Source organism: Schistocerca americana, chromosome 6 (assembly GCF_021461395.2).
Source record: "Schistocerca americana isolate TAMUIC-IGC-003095 chromosome 6, iqSchAmer2.1, whole genome shotgun sequence".
NCBI lineage: Eukaryota > Metazoa > Arthropoda > Insecta > Orthoptera > Acrididae > Schistocerca > Schistocerca americana.
Window position 1 is genome coordinate 339,008,144 of NC_060124.1, and position 17,299 is coordinate 339,025,442.

General features: G+C 46.2%; 1 protein-coding gene across 1 annotated transcript in view; it reads right to left on the bottom strand.

Annotated features, from left to right (window-relative positions):
• Positions 1-17,299, bottom strand: part of LOC124620134 (odorant receptor Or2-like) — a 179,701-nt gene that overhangs the window by 127,408 nt on the left and 34,994 nt on the right. The window contains exon 2 of the mRNA XM_047146804.1: positions 13,434-13,802. Coding sequence (XP_047002760.1) covers positions 13,434-13,802 — 369 coding nt within the window. The remainder of the gene's footprint in view (positions 1-13,433; positions 13,803-17,299) is intronic.

Sequence of the window (17,299 nt, forward strand, 5' to 3'; positions counted from 1 at the left end):
TTCCTGTAACGTTGTTGCTTCCAGTCTTGCGCCATTGCGTAACTATATAGCTACAGCTATCTGCCCTTCTGTTGCATTCAGTTGGTGCTGTACCCTTTCACGATCAACATTTACACTACTGGCCATTAAAATTGCTACACCAAGAAGAAATGCAGATGATAAACGGGTATTCACTGGACAAATATATTATGCTACAACTGACATGCGATTACATTTTCACGCAATTTGGGTGCATAGATCCTGAGAAATCAGTACCCAGAACAACCACCTCTGGCGGTAATAACGGCCTTGATACGCCTGGGCATTGAGTCAAACAAAGCTTGGATGGCGTGTACAGGTAGAGCTGACCATGCAGCTTCAACACGATACCACAGTTCATCAAGAGTAGTGACTGGTGTATTGTGACGAGCCAGTTGCTCGGCCACCATTGACCAGACGTTTTCAATTGGTGAGAGATCTGGAGAATGTCCTGGCCAGGGCAGCAGTCGAACATTTTCTGTATCCAGAAAGGCCCGTACAGGACCTGCAACATGCGGTCGTGTATTATCCTGCTGAAATGTAGGGTTTCGCAGGGATCAAATGAAGGATAGAGCCACGGGTCGTAACACATCTGAAATGTAACGTCCACTGTTCAAATTGCCGTCAATACCAACAAGAGGTGACCGAGACGAGTAACCAATAGCACCTCACACCATCACGCCGGGTGATACACCAGTACTGCGATGACGAATACACGCTTCCAATGTGCGTTCAACGCGATGTCGCCAAACACGGATGCGACCATCATGATGCTGTAAACAGAACCTGGATTCATCCGAAAAATGACGTTTTGCCATTCGTCCACCCAGGTTTGTCGTTGAGTACACCATCGCAGGCGCTCCTGTCTGTGATGCAGCGTCAAGGGTAACCGCAGCCATGGTCTCCGATCTGATAGTCCATGCTGCTGCAAACGTCGTCGAACTGTTCGTGCAGATGGTTGTTGTCTTGCAAACGTCCCCATCTGTTGACTCAGGGATCGGGACGTTGCTCCACGATCCGTTACACCCATGCGGATAAGATGCCTGTCATCTCGACTGCTAGTGATACGAGGCCGTTGGGATCCAGCACGGCTTTCCGTATTATCCTTCTGATCCCACCGATTCCATATTCTGCTAACAGTCATTGGATCTCGACCAACGCGAGCAGCAATGTCGCGATACGATAAACCGCAATTGCGATTGGCTACAATCCGACCTTTATTAAAGTCGGAAACGTGATGGTACGCATTTCTCCTCCTTACACGAGGCATCACAACAACGTTTCACCAGACAACGCCGGTCAACTGCTGTTTGCGTATGAGAAAGCGGTTGGAAACTTTCCTCATGTCAGCACGTTGTACGTGTCGCCACCGGCGCCAGCCTTGTGTGAATGCTCTGAAAAGCTAATCATTTGCATATCACGGCATCTTCTTCCTGTCGGTTAAATTTCGCGTCTGTAGCACATCATCTTCGTGGTGTAGCAATTTTAATGGCCAGTAGTGTATAATCCGCTTGGTGCTCTGTGTATAATGCATCAGTTTTGTTGCCATTTCCCGTACCATCCTTCTGTTATTCAGTACAGCCTGCTCAACGTTTACCATTTGGGTAGAATGCAATTCTACCTTATCGTCAGTAGCGTGCGCTACTGCTTGTGACCGGCTCAGTGTGTTGTTCAAATTCTGCATATCTTCGTCATCGGCTGTCCTGAACACTGTCTTCAACAGTTTTCCGCCTGCATTCACCCAGTCACTCTTTCTTTGAATCAGTGTTCTCGGCATCAGCCGATCACCTATTTCAGCTGCTTCCTCAGGTTCCTATAAGACGCCGCGTGGGATTAGCCAAGCGGTCTGAGGCGCTGCAGTCATGGACTGTGCGGCTGATCCCGGCGGAGGTTCGAGTCCTCCCTCGGGCATGGGTGTGTGTGTTTGTCCTTAGGATACTTTAGGTTAAGTAGTGTGTAAGCTTAGGGACTGATGACCTTAGCAGTTAAATCCCATACGATTGCACACACATTTGAACATTTTTCCTGTAAGACAGTTGCAATCCGCGGTACTCTTCCTGAACCTCCGCCAGGATTCCTCCTTTCTCAGCTTCCTTCTGAAATTCTCTTAAGGCATCTTTTGATCCGCATACGTCATTTCGCTTCTTCCGCACAATCTGTCCAAACATCCATCGAAGAGTTGTTAATAGGATGTCGGTTTATCTCGAGAACACCACTCCAAACTCAAGAAGCTGGTTCTCTAGTTCACCCCTTCTTCCCCCTTCCCCCGTTCCCGACTGGACAAGTTGTAGGAACAGCAGAATTGCTATATTCTTCCGAGCTGCTCGTGCTGGCACGCCACGTAAGAGAAAGGAATTTCTCACAACTTCCCCTCCGTCCTCCCACCCGTCGACCACTACGGTCGCAGGTTCGAACCCTGCCTCGGGCATGGATGTGTGTGATGTCCTTAGGTTAGTTAGGTTTAAGTAGTTCTAAGTTCTAGGGGACTGATGAGCTCAGATGTTAAGTCCCATAGTGCTCAGAGCCATTTGAACCATTTTCTAACCTCCCACCGGCGCAGGTTACTGCCACCTGGAGGCTAGCACGAGTTACTGCTAACTTACTAAATGGCGTGAGACGCACGACGTATCAGATAGCAAGCAGATGAGAAGAAATCTAGGCTATAATCCTACAAAGTTAATTTTTAAGACATGCAAGTGTAGGAATACGTCACTAAGAAAATGTAACTTGTGCCAGACGCGCCGAAGTCAGGTGGCTGGCAAGTGGTTCAAGTTCAAGTGGCTCTGAGCACTATGCGACTTAACTTCTGAGGTCATCAGTCGCCTAGAACTTTGAACTAATTAAACCTAACTAACCTAAGGACATCACATACATCCGTGCCCGAGGCAGGATTCGAACCTGCGACCGTAGCGGTCGCTCGGTTCCAGACTGTAGCGCCTAGAACCGCACGGCCACTCCGGCTGGCGGCTGGCAAGTGGTCGGCCTTGGCGTGTACTACTGAATGCGTTTCATTTATATAACATTGGTGATATTCAGCTAACTGAGACCTCTAAATTTGAATAACAACCCTATGCAGAGGACCATAAACAAAATAACCGCTTGCAAGAAAATTTGTATAGCCGTAAATACTATTGTTAGCAGTGCGAGGCCAAGGTGCGTCGCAAGTGTTATATTTGCATATTTCAGCGAAAAGCTGCACCTAACGTAGAGCAAAAATTCTGATATGTTCCTGTTTACTTAAAAGACTCTGACTCAAATGTGGGGTACCAGTTGCCTCATTCTATCTTCCTCAGCACCTTTACAAATTTTCATTGAACATAAATTTTGGAATGCAAACAGATTGGCGCTTTTTTTAGCAAGCAACTCACCTCAGCTCCCAGAAGTTTCCCCAACTGTATCTCATTCACACCCAAACGTCCACCACTATAAGTCGCGTTTACCCGCCCACTCCCGGCTGCCCTTTCTCACTAACTAATTCAGCCAAACCCATCATCATTATCTACTTGTGTCTCTCTGTCATTGTCTCCTGTGCCACAGGCAAAGGCCCCTTCGATCTGTCCTACTACTACAGTCTCCCCTCTCTGTCAATACCTCCCTCTTGCTCTCTCTTATTGCTAACACCTCATTCGCTCTTTCCTATTGCTGCTGTCTCTGCCCAGTGTCACTGCATCTCCCTCCATCGTCGTCATTGTCATACACTCTGTGTCTCATTACCACTGGCTCTAACCCACTTCCTCCCTTTTGTCACTGTCTCCTCTCTTTTCCTGGCACTTTTCTGTCACTGTCAACAATTTTCCACTGCCACTGTCTCTCTCTCTCTTTATCTCACACTGCCACTGTCATCTTCGCTCTTCCCCTAAGATAAATACTGTCTACCATCTTCCAGTATTTACTACTTTTCCGTCTCTTTGTCACTGCCACTGTGTTCTTCTCTCTCAGCACAAAAAAATGCGACTCTGTTCGCATGCCAAAATGTTTGGACAAAATTTAAGTTTCTGAGGAAGGTAGAATGAGGCAGCTGATACCCCAGTTTTCACTCAAGAGTCTTTTAAATAAACTAGAACATAATCGTATTTTTTTGTACTTCGATACGATCATTTTTCCGCTCGTTACCTTCTGTTTCCTGCTGTAGAAGGGTACGTAAACCATTTTAAAAGAAATGTATTGCACAGTAAAATTTAAATAGTTTACTTAAGTGAAACTGAAAGAACGCAAAACCTCAGCCTACATTTTATGTGCAAAAAATTTTGCATCTTCTGCAGTACAACAATAGTGGATTCCCCATAAGATCACGGAGACACTTTACAACATATTTCTCCATGCTACATCACTTTATAAACTACGTTTTCCCCTTCACATCGGATTTTACATTTGTATTTTAATGTAGAAGTAGGTTAAACTTGAACCACTGTACCTCGGAAACGGATGAAGATATGAAGAAAATTTTCAAGGCTGATCGAGATCGGAATCTTAGGAATCCATCGTAAAAATTTCAGCCATTTTTAGGGCATAGCTGTCTTAGAATCCGCGGGTCGGTTTTGGTCCGCTGATGACGGCGAAAATATAGCAAAAAAACCCTTTTGTGGGGTTTTCCGCAGAACTGCATATGAGCTAATGGCGCCCCCTTAAGTCCAACAAGCCCACAGTAGACCACATCAAACGCAAAATGAATCAACGATTTGCTCCACTTGTCTAAGCAGGAGGAAATGTGTAATAGTCATACTTCGACCCAGCACTGTAGGACAGTGTTAGAGCCAGAACAGAGGATTACCGACAATCATTCTTCCCACTCACTGTTTGCGAGTGGAACAGGGTTGGAAGAATCAGATAGTCGTACCGAAAGTACCCTCCGCCACACACCATTCGGTGGCTTGTGGAGTATGATGTAGATGTAGATGTAGTAAGAGGATCCTTCTATTGGTGTACAAATAGTCCCTAGCCCAAGTACTATACAAAACACTTGACTGTACTGTAAGACGTCGTGGTCTCCTGACCTTCATTACTTACATATTCCGCCCTCACAATCATATTCTGCACATCAAGACGCTTCATTCGAACCCAAACTCTATAAGATAAAGTTAATGTTGTATGAATTAATCTAAACGATATGCAAATAACGAGTAAATCGCAAGTGCGCACCAAAGTTGAAATACTCGAGGCTGGCGTACACACGAACACATTCAAGACATGACGGTCACAAAAGCTTTTAGTTCGGGAGACGCAAACACATGCCAGGAGGCCGGTCCCTTCAGAGGACCACTCAACCTATCTACGATGGCCGGCGACCACCTGTAGAGCAGACAGCATTTGCCCAAGTGAAAGGGAGAACGACTCCGTGTTCGGCTTAAAAGCAAATTCCGCTACATTGTGTGGGAGTGCCCAGCCTACGCATCCTTTACAAACATAGCACACGGTTTCAGAGGTTTTCACAGGGAGACAGCAAACGCCAAACGCTGATGCTACAGATTTCCGGATTGGTCACCTGAAACGAAATGTCATTCTCCTGTCTTAGAAGAGCACTGCTGATTGGCAGACGATATTCCTGACACCTTGAGCTGAAGGAGTAATTGAAGAGACTGAAAGATATACCCCTTCACGTCTGGCGTGAAGCGGGGCCATTCCGTTGTCGCTCTTGGAGCGAGAACACGTAACGAGAGCGTGTGCGCTCATACGTGTACTCAAAGAGCAAGGAACAAGTCTCTCCTCAGTAGTTCACTGGGAGAGCACCTCTGTTGAGAGTGAATCGGAGTGTGACTCTATATTGAGTCCTTGCAATTAAGCGTTGTTCACTGTGTTGGCCGCCACACTTATTGTGCGGTGTGAATGGACAGAGTTATAGTTAAACGCCTGCAAGCGAAATTTTGGGTGGCATCGCGGTGGACTGGTTATCTGACCGGTGTACCACGGTAATAGTTAGACTAGGGGCGAATAGGAGTCCTTGACTTCATCAAGGCGTAGGGAGAGTTTGATTGGCGAAGGTCAATCCAGATAGAACGAGAGTTATCTTATTTGTCAGCAGCGAGCGGCGCAGACAGCAGTCATCACAGCTTACAGTATTGTGCCTACAGCTCTTGTGAGCCCCATATTCCCTCCACAACAGTACACTTCACAGCATTTCACACGCGACAGCCTCGACCGAACCTAGCAACATTCTAACGGATAATTATTCAAGTTGAGTAGGCGCAGCTCTCAGCCATTCTGCCAACTCAATAACGATCTTAAACTTCGTATAGAAAGCTCAATAGCGAATCATGTCCTTAAGAGGTAACTTCACATTCTGAAAAGAACCCGGAAATAACTTGTTCAGTTCATAACTAAAAGTTGTGATTTCTCAGAATTTTTGCAAAAAAAAGTAGTAATTTTCGTTAGTTTCATGTTTTTCTTACACTAACTAGCACTACTCCAGTACCCAAGTATCCCACTAGTTACGTAAGAAATTTTGTGAATTTTTGTCTCATTTCCTTACAGCGGACGACTCCAGGAGATATTTATTGCTGAAAGTTTTTCAGGCATTTCTCTTTAGAACGTTAGAAGCGTCTGTCTGACTTCTGTAGTAGTGTGGAGGTGGAAATTGCATCTTGAAGGAGCCACAGGGTAAAGGGTACATCTGAGATTAATCCATTGCACAGAATGACAGAACAGCACCCGCACGTCACTCACAGTACTTTTTTTATCAGCAATAGGCCCAGCGGTACGAGTACGAATATCGATTACACTGCACATTCTGTTACTATACTTCCACAGCGTAATTTTCTCCACCGTGCACAATCTCTACGGATTGATCGATGAGAGGATACACAACAAAGGAAGGTCTCATAAACGTATGTCCGTAAACGCATGGTTTCCATGCTAGAGACCATTTATTCAGTCATACACTGTTACAGAGACTGCGGTCTAATACGCGCTGTACCTTGCAGCTACAGTTACAGTATCAATGATTTCCCCTTAGAGGGTCGTACTGTTCCTCACACATCATGCCCTAGCGCTGTCTCATGCCACTGTCGTTAGCAATGTTGTGTCCGATTCACTTCACTTGCTGACTCGCCTTGTAGCGGATGTGGTACAGCGTTGTACACAATGGTTCCGTATTCGAATCGAGAGCTTGCGACATGGCGTTACTTACGGAAAGGCAAATGGCAACGGGCGGCGAACAGCAAGGTTCTATCAGGAGGCCTATCGCCGCAGTGTGGTGCCTTTAACCACCACACACACCAACCAACCAACCTATCCCCACCGACAGTAACTACGGCATTCAGTGTTTGTAACAGTGTTTCACCATATGTCTGAGACAGGGTCGTTTCAGGATGCAGGAAATCGTGAAGAACGTACCCGAAATGTTCGGACACCAGACTTGGAGGAAAATGTGACTGACGCTGTGGAAGGCGACCGCCGTGTCAGTACCAGGCCCGCTAGTACAGGGTGAGACAGACGGTCACGTGGAACATTCTCCATGACAATTGTTACTGCCCTTATCACTTAAAGCGCTTGCAGGGCTTACTAGTGACAGACTTGGGATTTGCCTGACAGTCTCTCGCGTTGCCTTTTAGGGAATGAAAATGGAATAGGCCTTGGTGGGATCGCATCCACAGCCGCCCCGTTATTAGCGTGACAAACTTGGTGAGCTTAGTGCCCACGCAATACGGCCGCTTCAGAGCTGCAGTGCCCGAGCCACCGTTTCATCTTTCTTTATTAAGGCCCTGCCATTCATTGAAATGCGCAGTTTTATCACTTGTTTCTTCACAAGGCAACCTCGATTCCGGGATTTGTGTCTTCCAACCTATTCACAGATGAGGCTTCCTTTACGCGGAGTGGTATCTTCAACTTTCGTAACAGTCTTCCTTGCACGTCGCCTAACAGGCCGGAACTATCGGCGCTTCTTGCAGGTGACTTTGCCTCCCCCTGCTGGAAGAAGAGCCATTGATGATTCGGAGGGTTATGTAGCTGCTACCTGATGGTGCGCCAGCCCACTTGTCTGTTAACGTTCCCACGCATCTCATTCATGTCTTCCCTGATGAATCGGACGAGGGGGTCCAGTTTCACGGCCTACTCGTTCACCAGACCTCAACCTTTGCGATTACTGGTTATGGCGCCATCTCAAAAGTACAGTGTATGCAGAGCCCATTCCAGATGTGAGTACTCTGGAGCGGCGTATTCATGCTACCTTTGACACAGTTGGGATGCAGCCTGTCCGATGCAAACGCGTGAGACAGAACACGCTACGGTGCGTACACGCGCGCATTGAGGCACATGGAGACCATTTTCAGCACGTACTGTAAATGTGTCTGCATGGTACAGCTCGTATTAGATCGCAGTCTCTGTAAAAATGTGTGATTGAATAAATGGTCTCTAGTTGGAAACCTTTCTTGTTCCGTATTCTCTCATCAATCAATCCCTAGACTTTGTACACAGTAAAAGTTCACCCGGTATATATGTATTTTTTAATGTTTCATAAATCCAAACTGTAAATAAATAAATTATTATGTAGTATTACTGTGTTGGTAATTGTAATTATCATCACAATCACGTCTGAGACGTTGATAATTGACCCACAGGTACGAGTAGAAACTGAGAATGTTTTGTAATAAATTTAGGTTGGTTGGTTGGTTGTTTGGGGAAAGAGACCAGACAGCGTGGTCATCGGTCTCATCGAATTAGGGAAGGATGGGGAAGGAAGTCGGCCGTGCCCTTTCAGAGGAACCATCCCGGCATTTGCCTGGAGTGATTTAGGGAAATCACGGAAAACCTAAATCAGGATGGCCGGACGCGGGATTGAACCGTCGTCCTCCCGAATGCGAGTCCAGTGTCTAACCACTGCGCCACCTCGCTCGGTAAATTTAGGTATGTGTGGTTGTGCGACGGTACGTCACACAAATATTGACATTTTTATCGGTTGTAAACCATAGTTACCGTATTTTATGAATATAATTAGTATAAAAGATACAGTTAATGTTCTTGAAACAACTGATATGCAACGATAATTTAAGAGAAACATCTTTATTTAAAACTATGAAAATAAAAAAGGAACGAAAGGGGACGCGATTGCACGGCCGCGGAGGAAGGACGTGTTTTATGGTACACACTGTTTTGTTTCGCGATACGGAAAGCAGCCATTGAGCGGCTACATATATTTTATGTAAGTTATTCGGTATTCTCCTAAAATAAACTAATTATTGCTATTACAAAATGAATTTCTTTGTAATAGTTGTCACCTCAAATGGTCGCAGCGTCTAATTATTTTTAATAAGCTTTTTTTCAGTAGTTTGCCCTGCGGCAAGCTCATCTTCAGATGCAGCGTCTGTTCGACCATTACGCGCCGAAGTATTAATTTATTTTTCAAAGTGTTAACAGTAACTGTAAATGCGAGAGATTTTGTTGAAAGAACCCTTCAAAATTGCAACAGATAATTAATTTACGTTAAAGTTCATTTTTTTAAATTATACAGATTCCATGAGTTCAGTAAGTTTTATCTTGGCCGGTCCACGGCAACAATCGAAATTCTCTCGGCCTTGCTTTGCAACCAATAAATAGAAATTAACAAAATTACATTCAATTCAGTTAACGGCAACTATATTTTAGTCATCACGTTCAAAATCTGAAGTTGGCACATGAATAACAGCGGCCCTTCAAGAACCCGGCTCATATTTACTTGTAGACGTAAGTAAAAGTAATAAGAAAAGATAATATCCCTGAGAGAAATAATTATATATATATATAGGGTGGTCCATTGATCGCGACCGGGTCAAATATGTCACCAAATAAGCATCAAACGAAAAAACTACAAAGAACGAAACTTGTCTAGCTTGAAGGGGGAAACCAGATGGCGCTATGGTTGGCCCGCTAGATGGCGCTGCCATATGTCAAACGGATATCAACTGCGTTTTTTAAAATAGGAACCCCCACTTTTTTATTACATATTCGTGTAGTACGTAAAGAAATATGAATGTTTTAGGTGGACCACTTTTTTCGCTTTGTGATAGATGGCACTGTAATAGTCACAAACATATGGCTCACAGTTTTAGACGAACAGTTGGTAACAGGTAGGTTTTTTTAAATTAAAATACAGAACGTAGGTACTTTTGAACATTTTATTCCGGTTGTTTCAATGTGATACATGTACCTTTGTGAACTTATCATTTCTGAGAACGCATGCTGTTACAGCGTGATTACCTGTAAATACCACAGTAATGCAATAAATGCTCAAAATGATGTCCGTCAACCTCAATGCATTTGGCAATACGTATAATGACATTCCTCTCAACAGCGAGTAGTTCGCCTTCCTAATGTTCGCGTTTGCATTGACAATGTGCTGACGCATGTTGTCAGGCGGTGTCGATGGATCACGATAGCAAATATCCTTCAATTTTCCCCACAGAAAGAAATCCGGGGACGTCAGATCCGGTGAACGTGCGGGCCATGGTATGGTGCTTCGACGACCAATCCACCCGTCATGAAATATGCTGTTCAATACCGCTTCAAGCGAACGCGAGCTATGTGCCGGACATCCATCATGTTGGAAGTACATCGCCATTCTGTCACGCAGTGAAACATCTTGTAGTGACATCAGTAGAACATTACGTAGAAAATAAGCATACATTGCACCATTTAGATTGCCATCGATAAAATGGGGGCCAATTACCCTTCCTCCCATAATGCCGCACCATACATTAACCCGCCAAGGTCGCTGATGTTCCACTTGTCGCAGCTATCGCGGATTTTCCGTTGCCCAATAGTGCATATTATGCCGGTTTACGTTAACGCTGTTGGTGAATGACGCTTCGTCGTTAAATAGAACGTGTGCAAAAAATGTCATCGTCCCGTAATTTCTCTTGTGCCCAGTGGCAGAACTGTACACGACGTTCACAGTCGTCGCCATGCAATTCCTGGTGCATAGAAATATGGTACGGGTGCATTCGACGTTGATGTAGCATTCTCAACACCGACGTTTTTGAGATTCCCCATTCTCGCGCAATTTTTCTACTGATGTGCGGATCAGCCGCGACAGCAGCTAAAACACCTACTTGGGCATCCTCATTTGTTGCAGGTCGTGGTTGACCTTTCACATATGGCTGAACACGTCCTGTTTCCTTAAATAACGTAACTATCCGGCGTACGGTCCGGACACTTGGATGATGTCGTCCAGGATACCGAGCAGCATACATAGCACACGCCCGTTGGGAATTTTTATCACAATAGCCATACATCAACACGATATCGACCTTTTCCGCAATTGGTAAACGGTCCATTTTAACACGGGTAATGTATCACGAAGCAAATATCGTCCGCACTGGCGGAATGTTATTGTTTTTTTCTTTATTGTTATTTGACACTTTACAATAAGGTGGGCTGGCAGCAGCACACTACGCTGCTCTTCAGCCACAAGTTTTACATAGAAAATACAATGGAGACACAGAATATACAGAACAAAGTGGGGGGCAAAAAACAGTAGACACAGAAACAAGTAACACATAGCCGTTCACACGTGAAGACACCTAAAGAAACTGTTGGCACTGCACACGGACACTGATGATGGAGACGGCACGTGAACGATGGAGCGTGGGTGGCGAAAAACACTGAGGCACAAACACGACGGCACACACACTACAACGATGGCGATGATCTCTGGCGCGCGAATGTCCGCTTTACGTGTGCGAGTCCGGGGACTTGCCAGGAGGGGAAGAAGGTGGTGGGGGAGGGAGAGGAGAGAGCAAAGATGCCAAGGGCAGAGGAGATGGGGGGAGGAATGAAGGTGTGGGGGTAGGGCAAGCCCGGGGAATGAGGGTGGAGAGAGGGGGGAGGGAGGGAAGAGGGAGAGAAGGGAGAGAGGGTGCCCATAAGAACAAACACAGGAAGAGGGAGGGAGGATCAAAGTTGGTAGGAGGGGTAGATGGAGGGGAGGAGGGCATCATCAGGGAAGGGGAGCTGGTGCAAGCCACATTGGCAGAGGGTATGGAGAGTGGAGAGATGGAGAGCAGGTGGGACGTGGAAATACAGGCGCGGCAGTGGACGGGGGCGGGAGAGGATGGGAGACAAGCAGGTGAGGAGGATCGAGTTTACAGGAGGTGTAGAGGATCCGAATCCGTTAGAGGAAAAGGAGGAGGTGGGGGAACAGAATAAGTTCGTACAGGATCCGCATGGGGGAGGGGAGACGGATGCGATAGGCGAGGCGAAGAGCATGGCGTTCTAGGATCTGAAGGGATTTGTAAAAGGTAGGGGGAGTGGAGATCCAGGCAGGGTGGGTGTAGCAAAGGATAGGGCGGATGAGAGATTTATAGGTATGGAGGATGGTGGAGGGGTCCAGACCCCATGTACGGCCAGAAAGGAGCTTGAGGAGACGGAGTCGGGAGTGTGACTTGGCTTGGATTGTCCGGAGGGGGGGGGGGTCCAGGAGAGGTGACAGTCAAGGGTGACGCCAAGGTACTTAAGGGTGGGGGTGAGGGCGATAGGACGGCCATAGATGGTGACATAGAAATCGAGGAGGCGGAAGGAAGGGGTGGTTTTGCCTTCTATGATTGCCTGGGTTTTAGAAGGATTGACCTTAAGCAACCACTGGTTGCACCAAGTGGTGAATCGGTCAAGATGGGACTGGAGAAGGTGTTGGGAGCGCTGCAGGGTGGGAGCGAGGGCAAGGAAGGCTGTGTCATCGCGGAATGTTAAGTGATACCACGTACTTACATGTTTGTGACTATTACACCGCCATCTATCACAAAGCGAAAAAAGTGGTCCAACTAAAACATTCATATTTTTTTACATACTACACGAATATGTAATAAAAAGTGGGGGTTCCTATTTTAAAAAAACGCAGTTGATATCCGTTTGACATATCCTATATATATATATATATATATATATATATATATATATATATATATATATATATATATACAGGGTGGTCAGAAAATGTGTGAAATGCTTGTAGGGATGTTACAGGGCAGGTTGTACTCAGACATAAATGTTAAGAAAGAAATTCGATACGTTGCTCCGTTTCCGAGTTATTTAGCATAGAATTTAGCCAGTCGTGGCGTCGCAGGATCGCATTCAAGCGGCCTGCCAGGGGCGGTGTTGCCCAACGAGTGCTTTGTCTCGTTAGCTGAAACTTGAATTTACTCGCGCGACGATCTGATTGGCTAACTTCATTGCTAAATAACTCGGAAACGGCGCAACGTATTGAATTTCATTCTTATGTCTCAGTAGAACCTGCCCTGTAACATACCTACAAGCATTTCACACATTTTCTGACCACCCTGTATATATTACAAATGGCAAAGTAACAGTTGTCAGTCCGATCCGATGTAAGGGAATTACTGAAAGCCTCAATGCGGTCGGCCTGAAAGATAATTAATAAAAAAGAAATAACACTATCAGCAAAATCAACCTGTAACAGCCTAGTTACTTCGGTTGAGGAGGGTGACACTCACCTGCCGCGCGAGATAGTGGAAGTCGCGCTCGTGTGCGGCGATGATGCCTAGGCGGACGATCCACATGGTGAACGAGTTGCAGTGGGAGAGGAGGAGTGTGAATCTGTCGAGGTCGGCGGTGCCGCCGCGCCACATTGCCAGCCCCAGCGAGCACACGAGGAGCGAGATGACAGCCACGGCGGCGGCGTTGAGCAGGCGGAAGGCGCGGTTGGCCCAGGTCCCGGCGTGCGGTTGGCGCATGCTGCCCGTCCAGTGCAGCATTCGCAGCAGGTAGTCCAGGTCGCTGGCCTCGGCCGCTGCCGCCGCCGCGGCTGCTGACCCGCAAGTTGAGCGCGGCGACGTCGTGAGATGCCGTCGAGCACCCCCACCCTGCACACGGAGGACTCTTCCATCTCAGTGGCACAGTACGTCTACAAAAGCCACTCTGGTTCAAAAAAATTTGCTTAGTACTTCTTCAGCACACCTATACCAACCGCTTACGAATTACTGTTCAAATTTCCTTAAACCAATATGGTTTTGCCACGGGTCTCAGTACATATACGTACACTGTATCAACAAAAATGTATCAAGACGCTGCCACGTGATGCGGAAATGACCACTAAACACCACGACAGACTTGTCAGTGTAAATGAACGCATGGGTAAGGGCTGGGGGGTGGGGGGGGGGGGGGGGGGAGTTGGTATTGTGTCGTCAGTAAAGAAGCGGGCAGCAGAACGGGTTAGTCAGAGCTCAATGGTTCTAGAGATTCGTTGATGTTGTTGTTGTGGTTTTCAGTCCTGAGACTGGTTTGATGCAGCTCTCCATGCTACTCTATCCTGTGCAAGCTGCTTCATCTCCCAGTACGTACTGCCCTCCAATACTAAATTGGTGATCCCTTGATGCCTCAGAACATCTCCTACCAACTGATCCCTTCTTCTAGTCAAGTTGTGTCACAAACCCCTCTTCTCCCCAATTCTATCAAATACCTCCTCATTAGTTATGTGATCTACCCATCCAATCTTCAGCATTTTTCTGTAGCACCACATTTCTATGGCATCTATTCTCTTCTTGTCCAAACTATTTATCGTCCATGTTTCACTTCCATACATGGCTACACTCCACACAAATACTTTCAGAAACGACTTCCTGACACTTAAATCTATACTCGATGTTAACAAATTTCTCTACTTCGACCATCATCAGTTATTTTAGGCGGCCGTGGTGGTCTAGCGGTTCTAGGCGCTCAGTCCGGAACCGCGGGACTGCTACGGTCGCAGGTTCGAATCCTGCCTCGGGCATGGATGTGTGTGATGTCCTTAGGTTAGTTAGGTTTAAGTAGTTCTAAGTTCTAGGGGGACTGATGACCACAGATGTTAAGTCCCATAGTGCTCAGAGCCATTTGAACCAATCATCAGTTATTTTGCTCTGCAAATAGCAAAACTCCTTTACTACTTTAAGTGTCTCATTTCCTAATCTAATTCCCTCAGCATCATCCGAGTTAATTCGACTACATTCCATTGTCCTCGTTTTGCTTTTGTTGATGTTCATCTTATACCCTCCTTTGAAGACACTGTCCATTCCATTCAACTGCTCTTCCAAGTCCTTTGCTGGCTCTGACAGAATTACAATGTCATCGGTGAACCTTAAAGTTTTTATTTCTTCTCCATGGACTTTAATACCTACTCTGAAGTTTTCTTTTGTTTCCTTTACTGCTTGCTCAATATACAGATTGAATAACATCGGGGAGAGGCTACAACCCTGTCTCACTCCCTTCCCAACTACTGCTTCCCTTTCGTGCCCCTCGACTCTTATAACTGCCATTTGGTTTCTGTACAAATTGTAAATAGCCTTTCGCTCCCTGTATTTTACCCCTGCCACCTTCAGAATTTCAAAGAGAATATTCCAGTCAACATTGTCAAAAGCTTTCTCTAAATCTACAAATGCTAGAAACGTAGGTTTGCCTTTTCTTAATCTAGCTTCTAAGATAAGTCGTAGGGTCAGTATTGCATCACGTGTTCCAATATTTCTACGGAATCCAAACTGATCTTCCCCGAGGTCGACTTCTACCAGTTTTTCCATTCGTCTGTAAAGAATTCGCGATAGTATTTTGCAGCTGTGACTTATTAAACTGATAGTTCGGTAATTTTCACGTCTGTCAACACTGCTTACTTTGGGATTGGAATTATTATATTCTTCTTGAAGTCTGAGGGTATTTTGCCTGTCCCATACATTTTGCTCACCAGATGGTAGAGTTTTGTCAGTACTGGCTCTACGTTGATAACATCTTTTTAATTTGGCAACGAGGTGCTGATGCCATTAACCGCTTCCCGACAGCCCAGCATCACGTTTACAATGTATGATATGAAATGCAGGAGGTGTTCAATAAAAAACGAAATTCATTTTCCTGAAAGCGACTTGGTTTTACTCAAGGTTCCACTACACCATATTATAACACCCCCTCCCCTCTTTTGACTGCAAAACCTTGCTTTTCAATATAATCTCCGTTCAATCCGACAGCCTTACGCCACTTTCTTGAGAGGGTCTGTATGCCCGCATGGTACCACTCTGCTGGTCGACGACGGAGGCAGCGTCTTGCTTCATCAATAACCACCTCGTCACCCATGTACTGCTTCCAGCGGAGTGCATCCTTCGTTGGGCCAAACAGGTAGAAGTCAAAAGGTGTGAGATCAGGGCGACAGGGTGGATGAATAAGAATAGTCCAATGAAGTTTTCTCATCTTCTCTCCGGTGCACAGTCTTGTCTGAGGCCTTGCGTTGTCTGGGGAAGTTCGTTTCCCTTATTTTTTGTAACAAACACGATGAGGCCATTTCTTCAATTTTCTGTGGGTGGCACGATACACTTCAGAGTAGATCGTTGCACCTTTAAGGAGGACATCAAACAGAATAACACTTCAGAGTCACAGAAGACCGTCGCCATTTTACCTGTTGAATGTGTTTCTTTGAACTTCTTCTTCAGAGAGGAGGTGGTACGGCGCAAGTCCATGTATTGCTTCTTCCGGTTCGAAGCGATGAACCCATGAAACTTCCTGGCACATTAAAACTGTATGCCGGACCGAGACTCGAACTCGGGACCTTTGCCTTTCGCGGGCAAGTGCTCTCCGACTGAGCTACCCAAGCACGACTCACGCCCCGTCCTCACAGCTTTAATTCCGCCAGTACCTCGTCTCCTACCTTACAAACTTCACAGAAGCTCTCCTGCGAACCTTGCAGAACTAGCACTCCTGGAAGAAAGGATATTGCGGAGACATGGCTTAGCCACAGCCTGGGGGATGTTTCTAGAATGGAATTTTCACTCTACAGGGGAGTGTGCGATGGAGAGCTTCTGTGAAGTTTGTAAGGTAGGAGACGAGGTACTGGAGGAATTAAAGCTGTGAGGACGGGGCGTGAGTCGTGCTTGGGTAGCTCAGTCGGAGAGCACTTGCCCGCGAAAGGCAAAGGTCCCGAGTTCGAGTCTCGGTCCGGCACACAGAATCTGCCAGGAAGTTTCACATCAGCGCACACTCCGCTGTAGAGTGAAAATTTCATTCGATGAACTCATGTTTCATCGCCTGTGGCGATGGTCTACAAAACAATGTCATGATCAACTCCTCAACGCGCAAGGAGCTGTGCACAGATTGTTCGTCCTTGTTCTTTAAGGTCTTCCGTTAGGTTGCGGGGAAACCAGTGGGCACACACCTTTGAGTACCCCAACTGTGTGACGAGTCTGTCAGCGCTACCAACAGAGACGTCCAGTTGAGCAGCGAATTGTTTGATTGTGATCTATCGATCACATTAAATGAGAGTGTCCGCAGGTTGCAACACTGCAGGAGTGGCTGGTGGGCTGGAGGGAGATGTGACAACTTTGCGAGATATTGTTGTGTTGATGAA